General features: G+C 46.6%; 1 protein-coding gene across 50 annotated transcripts in view; it reads left to right on the forward strand.

Annotated features, from left to right (window-relative positions):
* The window catches only part of RALGPS1 (Ral GEF with PH domain and SH3 binding motif 1), a 309544-nt gene that overhangs the window by 83138 nt on the left and 207379 nt on the right, over nucleotides 1-19027 (forward strand). For all 50 annotated transcript variants that reach the window (XR_011432401.1, XR_011432403.1, XR_011432402.1 and 47 more), the window contains exons 3-4: nucleotides 1711-1818; nucleotides 11280-11330. Coding sequence is in view for 47 of the 50 variants with exons in the window: in XM_070250754.1 (XP_070106855.1) it covers nucleotides 1711-1818; nucleotides 11280-11330 (159 nt within the window). In the remaining 3 variants the exon portion in view is untranslated. The remainder of the gene's footprint in view (nucleotides 1-1710; nucleotides 1819-11279; nucleotides 11331-19027) is intronic.

Below are 19027 nucleotides of genomic sequence, written 5' to 3' on the forward strand. Positions count from 1 at the left end.
TAACCCTAATGGCGCTACACTGTCGTGAGGAAAGTCAGCCCTGGCTCCTCAGTCAGCCTGCTTCGTGGAAGGTGAGTGTGACAGTGCAGGATGACTTATAGGTCTGTGTATAAGACTGAGGAGTAGAATCATTGCTAATCCCAGAAGCATTCGGGATTAGTCTTCATTACCTTTCAAAAGTTTAACACAGATCCTCCTCAGGGGAGACTGTCTCCTCACCCATGGAACTTTTAAAATAGCCGTGCCTGAGCCCACCCAGGCCCCTTGAATCAACAGCTCCCAGCGAGGGGGTTTCTGCCAGTTGCTTTGTAAACTTCTTGTTCTATAACCCGTACCACAACCCTGGGGAGTAGGTTTTAGCAGCATCTTTTTGAGATAACTGGGACTCAGTAAAATGAAGTAACCTGCCTGAGGTCAGACAGCAGCTAGCGTGGAGCTGGTGTGCTGACCAGACCTGTCTCACTCCAGAGCTCTTAGCCTCCGTGATCTCCGGCTTCTTAAGATCGTCCTGGAGTTTTTGGTCTAGTGGACTCATTTGTAAAACTTTTAAATGACATAGGCCTGTTGAAATGTACAGGTTTAAGTTTCCGCTCCTCCTTTCAAGCTCACATTTTCAGTTGTTGACCATTGGTTTCCCTCACTGGCCTAAAAACCCTCCAGTTTCCAGTAAGATTGCAAAGTTTTTCCAGATATAGCCATTTTGGAAAGAGTGAAATAAAGAGGAATTAATAAAAGCGTATTCTCTAAATCCCGGTCCAAGATGCTGAGGTTAATGGAAACCACAAAATCCCTCTTCATAGGTCGAGACGAATAAAAGCCTTTATGAAGGGGCACAGTTTTTGGGTGGTAAGCTCGATTGGTTCCCCAAAGTAGAATTTGGTGAAATCAAATAAAATTGAAGAGACGGTGTGTGCTCAACATTCCAGGATGCCCACAGTGTTGAGTTTCATGAAACTGGGCACATTTGAGGAGTTTTAACTCGTTCTGTTATGGGAGACGCTTTCTTTACAGGCAGGGCTCCCCGTGTTCCCCGTACTAGGGGAAGATGCTAAATATAACCTTCACACCCGTCTCCAAGGCAGTTGTTGCCTCTCACCTCGTCAGCTAACAGGCTTTGAATTCCGAGTGCCCAAACATGAAATAAGCCTTGAGAGCCAGCTTAACGTTTTGTGTAATAATTTCCGGCAATGACTTCAAATAGGAAAAAAAAAAAAAAGGTGAAACCAGGTAATATTTGAAAGGCACAAGAAAACAGCTGATCTTCTCGGCCCCTAAGGTGTGAAGCCTGTTCTCTCTGAAGGGAGGGTGGGCTGTAGCTTTTTGCCCCCACTCACAGCCGCCTGAAAGTAGTAGGGTGTTGGGGTTGAGGGTTTGTGTTCTGGCATCGGAGAGACACAAAACCAGATTCACATTCTGGCTCTTCAGTTTCCCAGCTGAGATGCCTTGGGGAAGTCACAGTCCCTCTACTCTGATCTGTAAAATGGGGATGATAATCGTGAGTACTCAGAGAGTTGTTAGGAGAATTAGATAAGATCATGCGTGTGAAGTGCTTAACATAGTGCCTGGAATAGTGTAAAGCACTAAACAGCGGAAGCCTGTATCACACACAGCTCTGTCACTCCTGCCTCCTCAGTTCTGAGGTTTGGAAGTCAGTGATCCCAGCGGCAGCCAGGCTACTCAGGCGGCATCCTCTCTCCCCGTCCTCCACAGGGCAGCAGCAGCTCAGACTCTTTGGAGGGCCAGAGCTGCGACTATGCCAGCAAGAGCTACGACGCCGTTGTGTTCGATGTCTTGAAAGTGACTCCCGAGGAGTTTGCTGTAAGTAGCGGAACTGATGTGGGTGGCTGGGCACCACGACCAGGTGCTCGAGGGCTCGCTGCAGGGGGCTTTTTGCTCAGGTGGGAAACAACCCATGTGCCCAACAACAGGGGATTGTTGAAGAAAGTGTCCTTTATGAGATACCAGGCAGTGTTAAAACGATGCTGTCAATCTAGAAATTAACCACCTTGGAAGGCACACACAATATATATGGATAGTAAGTGAAAGGAGCAGGTCACAGCACAATTTGTAGAGAATAGTGCCATTTTAAAAAGCTTGTACAAATTTGTATTTGCATAATAAAAGGTCTAGTTTTTATGTTTACATATTCATAAATATCTGGAGATATAGCCAAATATATTATTTACAGTACTTTCTGGTTGTAGGATTCTAGGTAATTGGAATTTAATTTTTCTTCTTTTTGTTTATTTATACTTTCTACATTTTTACAATGACCACTTTCTAAATGATAGACAATATTATATGGGCAATTTTTGTAATTATAAATTTAAAAAAAATTGTTTTCTCTTCAACCAGTGTGTTGCTGCCGGTCTGACTGAGGGACGGTTCCTTGTCCCTCAGGAGCAGAGGTGCCTCCTCGTTTTGCTGGGACTTGCTTTCTTCCTTTTGCACCCGGAGGGTAGAGGGAGTTTGTTGGCTCTGGGGTGACCTCGAGTGTCATTGCAAGGACGGTCCCAGGGCTGTGTTTCCTGTCATGCCCACTGCCTACCTCATCCCTGTCTCCTTGCTAGAACAGGCCTCGTGCCCTCCAGGGTGCTGTGGGAGCTCACTGGGCCCCATCTCAACCCTCTGCCATCACTGGCTCCCGTGAGTCCTTTGTGCCAGGCCATGCTGAGGCAGCATGTGCAAAACCTCCTTCAGTGTGTCCGAGGGACCTTTTTGAAACCTGCATAAAACCCTCTAGCAGCTGCCATACTAGAATGAGACCTAAGGTTCCTCCCAGGCCTCCAGTGCCCCCTGTGGTCTGGCCCAGGCCTCCTCTCCTGCCCCCATCTCCTTGCTCCCCAGCGGTACCCTGGCTGCCTCTTCCTTCCCCAGACCCGCTGGCACCCCCTGCCTCAGGTCCCTGTGCTGATTCTTTCTTCAGTCCTCATGGGTCTTCTCCACATGTGTCAGTCTCTGTTCAAATGTCAGTCCTTGGGGCGGACTTTCATGGGCTAGTGTAGCATCTCTCCGTCACTCTCTCTTCCCTTGCCCTGCTCTGTGTTCTTCACATCTCCTATCACTACCCAACGTTACATGATAGAACAATATTTTTTGTGATATATCTCCTCCCCTAGAAGACAAGCTCCCTAATAAGGCCACGAACTTTATCTGAGTTGTTCATTGCTCTTTTCCCAGTACCCAGAACAGTATCTAGCTCATAGCAGGTGCTCAGTACATACATGTTGACTGAAGGGATTCAGTCCTAGAACAACCTGATGAGGCAGACGGTTAGCTCCTGATTTTCTTATAAAGAAACTCAGGCTCTAAGAGATTGATTTTTTTATCTGGATCATACAGCCAGGTGTGGGCAGAGCCAGCCTGAAGCCTTCACCTCCTGATTATTCCCCTAAAGCTGGATGGTAATAACAAGGGAAGCTTCCATTTTCGAACAACTACTAGGTCTGGGTCTTGTTTTGTATGCGTTGTCTAATTTACCTTTCACGAATATGCCGCATAAATGAGGTATACTTATTATTCCTAATATACTGATGAGCAAGTCAGTGCTTAGAGAGGAAAGTCACCTCTTAACACAGATAGTAAGTGGCACTATCTATCTGGGATTTGAAACCAGGGCCGTCTGACATTCTAGACCAGTCCTATCCAACAGAGATGTAATCCAAGCTACACGTGGATTTTCAATTTTCAATTTTCTAGTAGCCACATTAAAAAAAAGAGGTGAAATTACTTTTAAAAATATATCTTAATTAACGTAGTACATCTAAAATATCACTTCAACATGTAAGCAACATAAAACTGAGACACTTTGTATTCTTTTTTTGAACTGTCTTCAAAACTCAATGTGTATTTATTTTATTTTTATTTTTATTTTTTTTAAAGATTTTATTTTTTTCCCTTTTTCTCCCCAAAGCCCCGCAGTACATAGTTGTACATTCTTCTGTTGTGGGTCCTTCTAGTTGTGGCATGTGGGATGCTGCCTCAGCATGGTTTGATGAGCAGTGCCATGTCCGCGCCCAGGATTCAAACCAACGAAACACTGGGCCGCCTGCAGTGGAGTGCGAGAACTTAACCATTCGGCCACGGGGCCAGCCCCTCAATGTGTGTTTTAAACTTAGAGTGCTAGCGATCTTTCAGATGCTCGGTAGCCACATGTGGCTAGTGGCCACCATATTGGACAGTGAATTGCTAGTCTGTACTTATAGCCACAAAGCTGTATTTTCTCTCCTTTAGAAGATTTCATGGCCCTCGCTGTCTGATAGCTTAGCTTCTGTATTCTATTTGTTCTTGTTTGGTTATTATATATATATATATATATTTTTTTTTTTTAATTTTTCCTTTTTCTCCCCAAAGCACCCCGGTACATAGTTGTATATTTTTAGTTGTGGGTCCTTCTAGCTGTGGCATGTGGGACACCGCCTCAGCATGGCTTGATGAGCGGTGCCATGTCTGCACCCAGGATTCGAACTGGCGAAACCCTGGGCCACCAAAGTGGAGCGTGTGAACTTAACCACTTGGCCACGGGGCCTGCCCCATGGTTATTATATTTTTGAGTTGTGTCTTTTAGCTTCATGAGAGGAGTGAAGCCGTATGAGGGTTAAAAGTCCCCTTACGGTCCTGCACCATGTGGAATGGCAGACAGTTGGCCTGCACTGAGAGCAACCATGCACAAGAGGGCTTCTTGGTGAGGCTTTGGGCCTGGTTTTCTAGTCTCAGCCCTAGAGAGTTACTCAGCCTGCCCCCGGTCAATTTTCTGAGGCTGAGCAGGCCATAGGGAAGGGTGGTGAATGCTTTGGGGGTGCAGTGCTGAAGCTCTGGCCACCCTGCCGGAGCCAGAGCGTCTTAGCTTCACTGTGGGGCCAGGTGCCCTGCAGTCTTGGTCTTTGAGGAAGCATTGGAGTTGCCAGGTGTTGGAAGTGAACCAGACCACCTGGTATTTTGGTTTTCTGTCTAATAATATGAAAGAAAGAAAAAAGCCAGGCACAGAAGTCCTTTAAAAAATTATTTAAGTGATTCTGGGAAGATAGTGGTGCCAGCAGCATATTTTTTAATTCTCTCCGAATCCCCACATAAAAACATCCAGAACAACTAGATGGCAAACCATGAAACCCATGAACAATATTTACAATAAAACTAGGTGACAAGTTATCCCAATCAAATCCCAAATAGAAGTGGCTAGAATATGCCACCAATATTAACAAGACCTGCAGAGTATCAGCATCTGTATAGGAGAAAACAGAAGTAAGTATTGGGGCATTTGACAGACTTGAGAATAGGGGAACCCCCAAATTTTCCATAATGTTTGGGTGGAAGAGATCTGTGGATGAGCCCCTGTGATTTCTTGAAACCAAACAACCAGGGCTCACTTCCAGGACAAGGCTCCATACCAAAGAGAAACTCAGTGTGGGAGTGGAATCAAAATGATCAGGATAGAGAAGGATGTGGTTAAGGAAAAAGAAGCTCTAAATAAAAGTGTGTGCATGTGTGTGTGTGTGTGTGTGTGTGTAATCTCAAAAAAAAACTGTGTGTTTTTGACCACTATGTGAAAGCAACCAAAAAGAGAGCTGTGTGTGAAGTTAGAAAAGCTACCCTGAACCGTGTGCCCCTCTAAAAAGTTCAGAAAACTAATTTGACATAAAAATAAGCAAGAGGAAATTAGTGCTGTCAATCTTTCAAGGTTATTGTAGGCAAAGAAAACGAGTAAGGAGAGGATCCCTGTAGATACTGAAAGCATGCCAGAAAGACATGCCACAAAACGTAAACCTGCAACTCTCCATTTCAAAATGAGCCTAGACATTAAGATCACGCTGTAAGACATGCGCAACATAAACTGGAAATAGGAAAATCTCAGAATGAGGTGGCAGAACTTAGGAAAGAATTGAAAACAAAAGAAAAATTATTTTCAAAATGAAAGTTGAACTAGAAAGAGCACAAGAATAGATAAACAGAAAATGCCTTGAGGGAGGAAAATTTTTAAGATCAGAATAAATGAAGAAAGAGATAAGACTGAGAAAAAGTGACAATTATTAATGATAGGCAAAGAAGATCCAGCATACAGATAATAGAAATCCCTGAAAGGGGAGAATAAAAAGGCAAAGGAACTGAACAAATACTTCAACTATAATTTAAGAATTTTCACAAACAAACGAAAGAATACTTGAAACTGCATATTGAAAGAGCATACCGTGAAGCTAACCGTGTCAACCCAGAATGGTCACTACAAAAGACATATTCTTGGTAAACTACCAGATTTTAAAAGAAAATATAAAGTCCTTTGGGTATCTAGGCAAAAACAGCAAATGACTTATAAGAGAAATAAAGTTAGATTATTTTCAGTCTTTTTGACAGAAACGCTTTTTTGCCAAAAGAAAGTAGAGTAACCTAATCAAATAAGTTAAGGAAAGAAAAAAAAACGTGAACCAGAGATTTTCTATCTAGCAAAACTGACTTTTGAGTGTAAAGGGCACAGACTAACCATTATGAACATGCAAGGCCTCGAGAATTTTGCTCCCGTGAGCCCTCCCTGAGGAATCTGCTAGAGAACAAGCTTCAGACACTGGAAGTGTTTTACCAGAAAGGGAGGGTGTGGGTGGGGGTGGGGCTGATTAGATCTACAGCTAGACCTCGGCCCCGCTCTCCAGTGGCTGAAGGCAGAGCAGAAGGCAGTGCTGGAACTTGTCTTACCATCAGCAGATCATAGACTTCCTTCCAGGTCACTGTGTGTAGACTTACTTCTCTATTTTTAATAGCGGCGTAATCTTCCAGAGTCTGGATATACCATAATTGTTTTCAACACGTCCCTTTTGATGACCTTTTAGGTTGTTCCAGGATTTTTGCTACTACAAATAAGGTGCAGTAAACACCTGTACTTCTATCTGTATAGCTCTCCATATGAAATCTCCGTAGGTCCCAGTGCTCTGCCTTCTGTAGGTTGAGGGATTGTTGTGTCAACAGGGTGCTCATTTCACTTTTTAGGAGATAATATCTAAATGCAATGCATGATCCTGGATTAAGAAAAAATTGCTCTAAAAACCAGTATTGGGATAATTAGCAAATTTTGAATGTGGCTTGTATATTAGATACTGCTGTTGTACCAATGATAAATTTCCTGAATATAATAATTTTATCATCATGTAAGAGGATAATCTTGTTCTTGGGAAATAACAGGCTGAAGGATTTAGGGGTGAAGGATCATAATCTCTGCATGTTACTCTCAAACGGTTCAGGAAAAATGTGTATATATAATTATGTACACAGAGATGAAGCAGATGAGGCAAAATGTTAATCATCAGTGTAGCTAAGTGAAAGGTTGTAGACTTCGTTTACTATTCTTGCAACTTTTTTGTAAGTTCGATATTTAAAAAAAAATACAAAGTTAAAACACATTTTTATGATTACTGCCAGATTACTTTCCAAAAAGAACAGCGCAGTTCATAATCCTATCAGTTGTGATGGCACTGACGGATGACAAATGGCATCTTCCTGTTTAATTTGCATTTCCTGACTACCATTCTAAAATTGCCAGACGTGATTCCTGTGGCTCTCGGAGTCGAAGCAGAAATCTATCTTTGGAGCTGATTACTTTTTGTTCTGTGAGCCCTCCTGGTCGTACATTGGTGGAATGGTCTAAATGCACATTTAAAGATACATTCTATTGTAAGACGTACCACTGATTTGCCAACAGCTTTTTTTGTTTATTTGGGGCCTGGGAGAGCCTTAGAAGAGAAGATCTAGTCAGCCACAGTTAGAGGGGAGAAACACTACACTCAACATATGCAGAAAACGTTTTTTTTCTTTTTGGCTAAGTAGCTTTCATTTATCCACATAATGCCACCTTTTTCTTTAGGGCCACATTGTGAAGTGCTCCTATAGGTCTCTCCATTCTTAAGGATTCATCTCTACAGAATTGCTGTAATATGTGAAGATTGGCCATTTCCCCCCAAATCCTGGATTTTTAGGGGGCCGTGGACTAAGAGGAAGGAGGAGATGGGAGAAGGGGTTAGGATTAAGGAAGTCATTGCCAGGTGACTAGTTTAATTGGGCACCCTGTATTAAGGCTTATTTCCACAAATAAGGAGAAGCCATTAGGAGACTGGTTCGCGGGTGTCCTCATCAGTCCGAGCGTGTGCTCCCCACCACAGCAGGTTTGCTGCTTGGAAACGAGCGCCTCACTGCCTCGTGTTTCTGGAGAGGCTGTAGCCCCTCCTAGGAAATGCCCTTTCCCTCCAGGAAGCCAGGGCATCTCCCTGAGGGAGGGACAAGGTCTTGGAGGCTGAGGGCGGGCTGTAAAAGGACAGGACCTGAGCTCGCCCCTCAAGCCCCACCCCTGTCCATACCTTCCCTTTTTGGTGAAACCGCCTGCCTGTGAGTGCTCAAATTTCCAGGGAAGGACGGCTCATCGGAAAGGTTTTCACACATGTTTGGCTTTGTAGTAAAATGACATGAAATTTATAATCTGATGGTCTTACCTGTGTATTGATATATTCTTGCTCTGGACACTGCATCATTTTTGGTCAGAGTTGAGAGGATAGAAATGGGAGAGATTCTTCTGAAAACCTTCAGATTGCATGTTTGGGACCAGACAGTCTCTTTTAAGTCTGGTGACCTCTGTTTTGTTGTTTGTGTTGAATGAAACGCCTGAACACATTTTCTGACTTATGGTCTGAGCAAGGATCAGAATAGTCGAAACTTGGACCATCCAAAAAAATAATGAAATGTAAAGTCACTATTTTAAAGATTTTATTTTTCCTTTTTCTCCCCAAAGCCCCCCGGTACCTAGTTGTGTATTTTTAGTTGTGGGTCCTTCTGGTTGTGGCACGTGGGATGCCGCCTCAGCAAGGCTTGATGAGTGGTGCCATGTCCACGCCCAGGATCCGAACCGGCGAAACCCTGGTCCCCTGAAGCAGAGCGCACGAACCCAACCACTGGGCCACAGGGCTGGCCCCTAAAGTCACTATTTTAATAAACCATTTGGAAATTCAGTAGCAAACCCTAGAACTGATGGCAGGATGGAAAGGAAGTTTTCTCATTTTCACATTAGCGGACTTTTGGTTCTTTTCCTAAGTGGCATTGCAAACATCCTGCTGGTTCTCCCGGGTAGGGAGTTAACTTGAACTGTGGGAGAGATTTCCAAGGCCCTCTGAGCTTTCAGTTCAAATCTTCTATATTCACAAGGCCTCCCTGTGCCTCAGGATGGCGGAATTAATCCAAATGTGAGGAGCATTTGGCTAACAATCTCCATGGATCTGGCAGAAAAAAGCTAGTCCATGTGCACCGTCTAGGATGTAGCTCTGGCCCTATAGCTCTAGGCCGGACACCCAGGCATGTAGGCCTCCAGGGCTTAGGCATCACTTGACACCCAGATTATGAGGGCCAGATCCACGGAGATGTTATGCTGATGTCCGATGCCCCCTTGCCACTGGTGGTGGACCCAGAGGTAGGAGAGCTCAGATTCCCAAGTGCTGCTCTATTCCTGGTGCCTCCACTCTCTGCCGAGCTTCCTTCCGTGAGTGGCACATTTCACCTCTGTGCCCAGGAAGAGCACTAGCCCCTCGGAGGGGACAGCGGCTCTCCACTGGAGCCAGCTGCTTATTCCCCTCTCCTGTGCAGCCTTGGGGATGGTGTGCTTTGGCCTGCATCCTGTGTTCCTCAGGAACCCAGTGATCTTGGACCACCCTTAAACTGTGCCAAGAAGCGACTACAATTCTGCACCTAAGCCCAGGATTGTGGTTACTGTGTGTGTTGCCATTTTTCTCCAAAGTATTCTTGGCACCAGGCTTTTCTTCATGACAATATTTGTTGACTCAGTGTAACAGCTTTCTTTAAGTATTCTCCAGAGTGACTATGATGGCTGGATGTTCGAATAAATTAGTGGTCCCTTATTTCCTAGCTCACGTATTGGTCAGGAACCATAAGTTCACATGCCAGTACGTGAGCCCATCTATGTGACTTCTCTTTTGACCGCCCCCCAAATATATATGTGATATATCAATATATATAAACACAAATAAATATCTATCTATATGTAAACATAAAAATATATAAACATAATAAATATCTTAAAAATATATATATATAAAGAGCATCTGTCAGGTGCCAGGCATTCTGCACCTCTTGTCTTGAATTTTCACAAAGATGCAATAAGATAGGGATTATCATCACCGTTTTCTGGATGTGGCACCTGAGACTGGAAGTTACGTTACGCGTCAAAGAGAATATTACCGTTAAGCGATGGTATCCAGGCACACACCCAACCCCGTTGATTCCAGAGCCCACATTTGTTCCACTGCACCATGTCCTCCCAGATGACCTGTGTTCAGTGGACAGGGTGGCTTCTCCCATAGTAGGCATCTGGAGGCCCTCGGCTCTGTTTTCCCTGGCCTGTCACAGAGGCGCCTGCTAACACTGGCATCTCCTGTGACCTATGGGGATAGGTAGGTCGTGTGAAGTCAGCTCGGTCCCTGCCTTGGCCTGTAAAATTGTCAGCAAGGAAGTCGTCTTTTGTTGTTGCTTGATAAGCTTCAAACGATGGGAACAGCCTTTAAACCGGATGTGTATTTTCTCTATTGACAACATTAGTGCTTCTCAGGCTAGCTGTGGTCAAGGACCAGTTTTTTCATTTCCAGTCTGTTGAGGACTGATATTTTAAAAAATACAATAAAAATGTCATGGCAATTTGCTATAAAAGTTTCCAAATGCTTGCTCTTAGCTTCTGTAGTTATCTCACTGTGGGCTGGTGGAATAAATAGTTCGCGGTCCAGTGCTGGTCTGCGGGTGCATCTTGAGTAGCGCTCTACCATATAATTTAGAGGAGGCATGGACTTCAGAAGAAATGTACAATTTCTATAAGCCACAATTTAAAAAACTTTAAATTTAGTGTAATAGACAGTGTCTCTGTTTAGCATTCTAATTTTTAACGTTGTGTCTCCAACTTTTTAAAATTACAAAGGTAATTCATGATTGCAACAAAAACTCAAATAGTACAAAAATATCCAAACTGAAAATCTTCCCCTTCTCTCAGTCCCACCCTTCAAACTACTGTTATCAATTCTTAAATTGGAAGTTCGTCTCACGTTCAAGAAAGAGGGGTGTGGATCAAGATTTATGAAGCGAGAAGGGATGGGAGAGGCATTTTAGAAATTGACCCAATTTTTTACTCTCTTCTCTCTTGATTTTTATTTCAAGAGGGAAAGTATAACTTTTAAGAATTATAGATTCAGAGTAACATGACAGTTCTCTTTGATTCAGTGTTTCCTAACGCCCATTCTCTCTTGTTGCAGAGCCAGATCACGCTGATGGACATACCCGTATTCAAAGCCATCCAGCCGGAGGTCTGTACTTGGTCCTTCCTACTGTTCTACTAACGCTGTGGCTGGGACGAGAGGATTAAGTCAGCCACATTAGGGTGACAGTTTTTCGGTTTCTCTCTTGAAGTCTCTATAAACACATGTTAATCCATTTAAACCCCTATTAAAGCGAGCATCCAGGACCTTTCCGTTCTCCGTGGTGCTCATTCTTTGAGCCAGGTGTTTGGTTCTCCAGAGAATGTCAGTGCACCAGGCCCACTGCGGCCGGGCTGGGGCAGTTGGTCCCCACGGCCTCCATGTCTGAGTCGAGCCTTGCCACCCTAATTCCTTTTCCCAGGCTCCCCCTGCTGAACACGGTCACCATCAAGGAGATGTGAGGGAACATTTTTCTAGCGAGCTTCCTTTTTGTGGTCCCAAATTCTGGCGGTTGCGTTGTTTCTGATTTTAAAACCAGTTGCCACAGCAAAACACATACATATTTACCTTAAAAGCATATGTACATTTTTAGAAACAGCATATTCAATAAAGAGAAAGAGGTTGATTTTGGTCTTTAAAAAAATTCCTAGAAATATTTAGCAGTTGATAATGAGGCTTTCCAGTTATTTTAGTCAGTGTTCTTCTTTTGTTAGTAAGTAATGGAAATCCATTTCAAAGCAGCCGAATAGGCAGAAGAGGAACTTCTCACAAGGATAAGGGGACACTTTACCGACTGTGTGGGTACGGAGTTGAGGCAGCTTGGAGAGCCAGCCGGGACGCAAGCCGTCTCTGCTTCTTGCCCCTGCTGTTCCCTCTCCTCTTCTCTCCTGCCTTCTTTCACATCTGCCACTGTGGTCCAACCCAGCCTCCCCCAGGGCCCGCATTTACACGACCCACGTTTAAGCCACCTTCCGGACTGAGCCCAGCAGCTCTCAGTCCAGCCCAGCTGAGTCAGGTTTCTGGTGGTGGATCAGTGACCTCCGTGAGGAGTATGTTGCCAAGATGAGCAAGCACAGCTGAGGGGGACCCAGCCTTGTGAGTGGGGCGCAGATTTCAGAGAAGAGAGGTGTAGGTAGGGAGATATGCCAAAAGGTGTCTGCTGCAACCATGATGTGAATTCCTGACGCCCTTGACGTAATGCCCTTCTTCTTACAGCCTGGTAGCTGTTAACACTTTGAGAAAAATAGCATATTTTAATACAAAGCCAGACAAAGGATCTAGGCCTTTTGAGAGCTGGCATCAACCTACTACAAATTATGGGGGAAGCTAGTATTGCTAGCTGGTCTCAGCGTTTATGTGAGGACGTGGCAATGCTTTGTATTATTTTGTGTGTGCGCATACACATGTGTGTTGTGTTCATTAGGTTTGGGGAGCACAGCTATGTTTGCTTTTTTGAATTGGGTGACTTCCAGTCTTTTCCTGTTTTTTTCTAACGTGGAATTATCTATTCCTTCTAATTAAAAACAAATAACTCACGACCTCTTGGAGCCTTTTGGGGGAGTAGTTATATGGTGGTTGCCTTAGTTCTTAGCTGAAGTGATTTCTGATCGTGCTCTCTCATTGGCTTTTATCTGGAGCACTTTAGACATTTGGATCTTTATTCTTTGTTCTGAGCATCAAGTAGGGCAGCCCAGCCTGCCATGAGCTCTGATCCCTGGACCTGAGTGTGCCCAGGGAGGCGGGGATCACTGCTCAGGCTGGTTGTAGGAAGAAGGGGGTGGGGGGGTCCTTCAGAGGCACACCGAGGGGCAGGCTGAGACTCTTCCCCAGGCCGCTGCAGTTTGGAAGGTGTCTTATCCAAGGCATCTTGTTTCAAGTGTTGACAACACGTTAGGGTGGAGGTGTTTTGCTTTCAAGGTTTTAGCTTGGAGCAGTGGTTCTCTGTTTTGGCTGCACATCAGAATCATGTGGGCAGCCTCTGAAACATGGGGTGTCCAGACTCCACCCTAGACCATTGAATCTGAACCTCTGGGTCAGGGTCTGGAACCCAGGCCATCCTATGTTGTAAAAGTTTACCACGTGATTCTGATCCCAAATGAGGAGTAAGAACTAATTGCTTCGAGATATCTGGAGAAACCCCAAACTTGACTGTCTTGGATCTATGATATGTTAGCTAAAAATGGATGAGTTTGTTCCTCATTGTCATTGTCAAAACTGTGGTTAAAAGGAGGACCCTGGGAACTGCCCCAGCTTTTTTGCAGTTGTTATTGTTAGCAGACTGAAAACTGGAATTTTTCCCCTTGATGATGCCTGCCACGTTGTGGCTGGACCACCCCAGAGTTGGAAGGACGTGGATAAGAGACAGTTGTAAGTTTGATGTAGACAAGACTTTCCAGGACACAGAGGCCAGCATCTGAGAGCAAGATAGACACTGTGAGTGACCCGGACTCCTAGAAGATCAGGAGACCTGTGGACTGGTGCCCTTTAGTTCTGGCTCTCATCAGAATCAGTTGGGGAGCTCTGTAAAAAAATCCAGATGCCTAGGCTCCCTCCTTGGAGATTCTGATTCCATCAGGGTAGAGTGGGATTGGGAATCTGTGTTTCAATCAGTTCTAGTCACTGTTCTTTTTGATTCATAAATTGTCCTATCTTTAACCAGTGGTGGCCCTTTCATGTCATCTCTGGTATCCTTTTAACATAAGCCCATTAGTTTTTTTTTTTTAAAGATTTTATTTTTTTCCTTTTTCTCCCCAAAGCCCCCCAGCATAGTTGTACATTCTTCGTTGTGGGTCCCTCTAGCTGTGGCATGCGGGGCACGGACCCAGCATGGCCCAATGAGCAGTGCCATGTCCACTCCCAGGATTCGAACCAATGAAACACTGGGCCACCTGCGGTGGAGCACGCGAACCCAACCACTCGGCCACGGGGCCAGCCCCAAGCCCATTAGTTTTTGATAGCTTCCTTGCTCTTGGCAGAACGAGATATCCCAATGCTATGTTGTATATTTCTTGCTTAAGACCTGGAATTGGGCATTCCTTCAGGGATGCTGGTTTATTTTTGTGGAGAATAATACTTAGAAACCATGATCTGGGTGAGAGGATGTTCATTGCTACTGGGTTCCCGTTGCTTTTAGGCATTTTCGGTGGACAGGGCTGGGAAATATTTATTTTTTAAAAGGAAAAGTCGTGAGGCCATAGTTAGAGCAGGTGGCGTTATTCCTCCACAATTCTTCCTTCTCTCCTCCTCCTTGTCATAACTTCCTTGTGGGTGGCACGTATTTCCCCACCCTATTGACTTTGGGCTTGGCTTTGTCGTTGAGTGCAAATGACACTATGTGAATGGTGAGCTGAAGTCCAGCCCTCTCGAACTTCCAGTCTTCATGATGTGCTGGTTGCTATTGCTCGTTTAGCCTGAGTCCTAAAAGGAGGACATTATAGATGACCTGAACCTAACCCAGCCTGACCTGGCCCAGCCTGAGTGAACCTCGCAGAGGTCAGCGGAACTGCAGCCTCTGCAGACCTGTGAGCATGAAACAAGCCTCTGAGCTTTGAGGGTTGTTCGTTACACCACATTATCCTATAGAAACGTGACCAATACCATGTTGCTCTTTCCAAGTCACATCTAGCATTATAGGGTTGTTAACTTAATTCCCTTGATTTTTATAGGTTTTCTTCTACACTGACAATTTGGTTCCTAACAACATTAAATAATTACTTTTTTGTATTGTCCCATCATGTATATAGGATAGTTTTAAAATAATTATATCAATATTACCATTAACCAGCAGACTACTGGTTGAAGTTTAACATTTCTTTGCAATTCTGTTTGCCTTTATTCCTTTTCTTCTTATCTTCTCTCCCTCTTACAGTGCACTGATGCACGCAGGTGGGCCTCCCCCCTTGGCTCCCCCTCAGAGGCCTTCGGAAGCACTGGGCAGAAAAGGAGGGTTATGCTCCCTTGGTTCTGGATGTGTGCATCCTGAGAGACCTTGTTGTGATGTCAGTGCCTGGACATTGTAGATCCTCAATAAAGATTTGCTGAGTGAGTGGAGAATGAGTGGCTGACTGCGTGAGAGGAGAGGCACTGCAGCAGAACATTATCTGGCTGTGTTTAGGCACGTTGCCGAGGGGGGCGTACCAATTAGGGGAACGCTACTACCAGGGTGCCTGTTTTGCGGTGTAACCACTTCCCCCAAAGCAAGGGTTTTGCCTGGTGAGCTCAGCCTTTGAAGATCCAAATTTCCAAATGCCGTTGATAACTGAGGGTGGAACTGTGGCTTCTGCTCGTTTGTGCAAGGGGGACCGCGTTAGCATTATCCAGGGCTGAGAGGAAGCCAGGCAGACGGTGAGTTAAGGATTGGCAGGGCGCAAGGAAAATGGAAGTTACTTAGTATGGAACCAGAAGTGCCCTGTTCCCTGGTGACTCTAACAAGTGACCAGTTTTATCAAAAATCGGTGAGTTAACACAGAGACAACTCTGCAGCATGATAGCTCCCAGCTGTGTTTACCTTATAGGCCGTGGCCTAGAACCCCATCACCCCGTGGTGGATGGAGTGCAGAGCTGGATGGATTCCTGGCTGCCAGTGCTCACGGTGAGGGCTGCCTTGTGCGGGAGGTCTTCCTGAGGGCTCCTAGTGACAGCGGCCTTGTGAGCGGGTACAGTTTCAGGGTGGCATTTTGTCCCCACTGGCATTCCCTACCAAATCTGTCTGTCGTTATGTGCGGTTCCCAGCCTGTGGACTTGGAGGCCCAGCAGTTTCTCAGAGGCCAGTTTAAATGTCAGCACTGTTTTTATCATCAGTTTCAAGGTGGAGCAGCATCAAGAAGGAACTGCTGTTCTTAGAATGTGCTGAAAAAGAGCACGGTCTGTGCCTGACTCAGCCCGGGGTTCTATCCAAGCCGAGCCGCCGGGTCCACTAACCCTGCCTGGTGTTTCTAAGGGCCCGGACTTCATCTGACAAAGCTGGGGTTGAGCCCTGGCTTCACCCTTCCTAGCTCGGACTTCGGACAAGTTGCTCATCCTCTTTATGCTTCGGTTTTCTCATGTGTAAAACAGGGGAAATCATAGTTTTTACCTCGTAATGGGCCTGTAAGAACTTAGGTGCCTCCATGGAGCGAGTTCCCGGTAGCTGGTTCTCTCTCACCAGCGCACGGTTTGAATAGGCCGCGCATTGTAGACTGAGGTAGTGCTCATCAGAACACTTAGCGCTGACTGGGTGGGAGCCAGGAGCCCAGAGGACGGGTGCTTTGAGTAGCTGAGTGGTTGAGCACCGTCCTTGGACTCTTCCAGCCCTGAGTTCATGTCCTGGTCCCCTGGATAGCAGGAGGCTGAGGTCTGGACGAACTTACGCCACGGTGCCCTGAGGGCCCTGTGAACGTCCAGTGTGGGGACTGCCTTGGAGTTGGGGCATTGTCACTGAGCCTTGAAGGGAAGGGTCAGTAACTTATGGGCGATTTGGGGAATGAGATGGGAGTTGGGACAGACATTTCAAGCAGAGTGAATAACTCACTGAAAAGGCAGATAATATATTTAGCAAAACTTAACTCTACTTTTGGTGCCTGGCGTCTGGGGAGAAGAAAAGGTGAGTCCGCTATTCTCTGGGTTCAGTGCTCCTCAAGGGCACTCTGGGTTCTCTGCTCCTCAGGGGCATTGTTGCCAGTGTTGTCGGCATGCCAAGGGCCTTCCAGAAGTCACCATGTCGTTCTCTTGCCACCTGGCGGCTGGGGGCATGCAGGGTCACAGAGGCACGTGGATGGGTGTCCGGCGGTCCTGAATGTGATGGGAACAAGCGGCCGTGGATACCAGACTCAGTGAGGTGGGAAGCTCCTCTAAGTGTCCGTGTCTTTTCCGGTCTTCTTGCTGCCTCTGACCACATCGCTCCATCCCCACTGCCAGGTTTCCCAATACTCAGACTGACGTTCGCTCACTCACTCAGCCGCTCATTCGCCAGTCTACTGTGCTCTCTGCTGGAGACTCAGAGACAAAGGCCACACTGGTACAATGCAGCGAGAGTGAGGGGCAGACCTGTCAATGAGCAGCAGACAGGAAGTGTTTGGGGCTGTAGGGGTGTCAAGGAGACAGTAGGGGATAGGGATGGACAGGAGGCAGAATCCCCACAGCCCTGGGGATTTGCTGAAGGACTTCAAAAGGGGAGTGACAGACTTGTCTTTTAGAAAGTTCATTCTGACTGCCTGGGGCAGAACCCGCCGGAGTCAGGGACACTGGTTAGGAGGCTTCACGGTCGTCTGCGTGAGTCAGGGACACTGGTTAGGAGGCTTCGCGGTCGTCTTCGTGAGGCAAGAGTGGCAGCGATGGGGAAGGGGGAGGGCCTGGTGTTCTGAGGCTGCTGTGAGAGCTGAGACAAGAAGAAACAGGAGAGAGAGGAGCGCATTGTGCCTTTGGGGAGCAGCAGGAAGAGCAGAGGGCAGAGAAGGAGGCAGAGGAAGTGCCCCTAGAGGTAGGAGGAGGCCCGGGGAGCCCAGTCCCCTGGGAGTCAAGCAGGATGGTCAGCGTGTTTGCCTTGGGGGAGAGAGGCCAGAAGGGCTGAGAGGGCTGACGGCCTGAAAACTCAAGAAGGGCTGAGGAACCAAAAGTTGAGCAGGGGGCAAAGCACAGGTTTGGTCACGAGTCGGGGAGGGAGAGGGAGGCCAGGAGGTAATGGAGGGAGAAGGATTTCAGAGTTCAGGGTCTTTGGGGTGGGGTAGCTCTGGTGACTGTGCTTGAAGGGGTGATGGCTGTGCTTTAGGGTCGCTGAAGTGGAGGGAAGATGAAGGTCTTTCTGGGAAGAGGTGGAGGTACGGTGTGACCCAGGGGTGAGAAGGCATACCACCTAGTTTAGTGATGTCCCTAGCGATGACAGCAGGAGAATGGGAGGAGGGGAAGGCTGTGAGCCCGAGCTAAAGGCAAGAGAGCATCCTGGGGTCCAGCTGACAGCAACGTGGAGGGGAGACGGAGGTGCCAGGAAATAGCTTGGGCTTCTCCAGAGAAAGCTGTGGCCTAGACTGGAGCCTCAGGAGATAAGGAGCCAGAGTGTCACCAGCACCTGCCACTTGGGTTCAAGGCACAGGCCAGGTGCTCAGTGTTAGTGGAAGGCAGCCAAGGGGTGGTCTGGGTAGGTGTGTGATCCTCTGCTGTTTCCTCACTGTGGCCCTGGAGGGAACCAGGTGTTTAGAGGAGAAGGCAGATCCAGTTAGAATGAGGCGGTAGGAGCAGCATTAACAAATGTTTTGGGACAGTGGAAGCAGAGGCATTACCCAGGTGGAACTCATGTCCCTGTGGGGCACTTACTCCAGAGACATTTGCTTTCACCCTTCCCCGCGTCAGGGCTTGAGACCTGGGAGCGGGACTTGACCAGCATCTGCTGGTTTGCGGAAGGGCTGGCCTGCAGGAATGGAAGACTCCCCTCCGGATTGCACAGTTTCCTCTGGGCCGCATGACACGTTGCAGTTCAGGAAAACACTGCCTGTGGGTTCAGGAACCCGACCCTCTGGCCTTTTGTCTGGATGTGCTTGCCTGCTCTGAAGAAGCGGGCATTCCAGAAAGCCGAGGTCAGTGTTGGATGTCAGACAAACCCTGTGTGTCTTTGCTGCTCCTTGGAATCACAGTGTTTGGCCCTGGAGAAGGGAAGAGCGTTGCCAGCAGGCAGTTATTTGTAAAGAGGAGATTGGTTTCGCTGACATCATTAGAACCCCTCTCTCGGGTCACATGCTGGGCAGTTTTCTCAGACCATTTCCCTTTACTGCCCCAGCCTGGCCTAAGTCACTGCCGCCTCTCCTCCGATCATGTCTCCCCACGTTCAGTCCGTC

Source organism: Equus caballus, chromosome 25 (genome assembly GCF_041296265.1).
Source record: "Equus caballus isolate H_3958 breed thoroughbred chromosome 25, TB-T2T, whole genome shotgun sequence".
Taxonomy (NCBI): domain Eukaryota; kingdom Metazoa; phylum Chordata; class Mammalia; order Perissodactyla; family Equidae; genus Equus; species Equus caballus.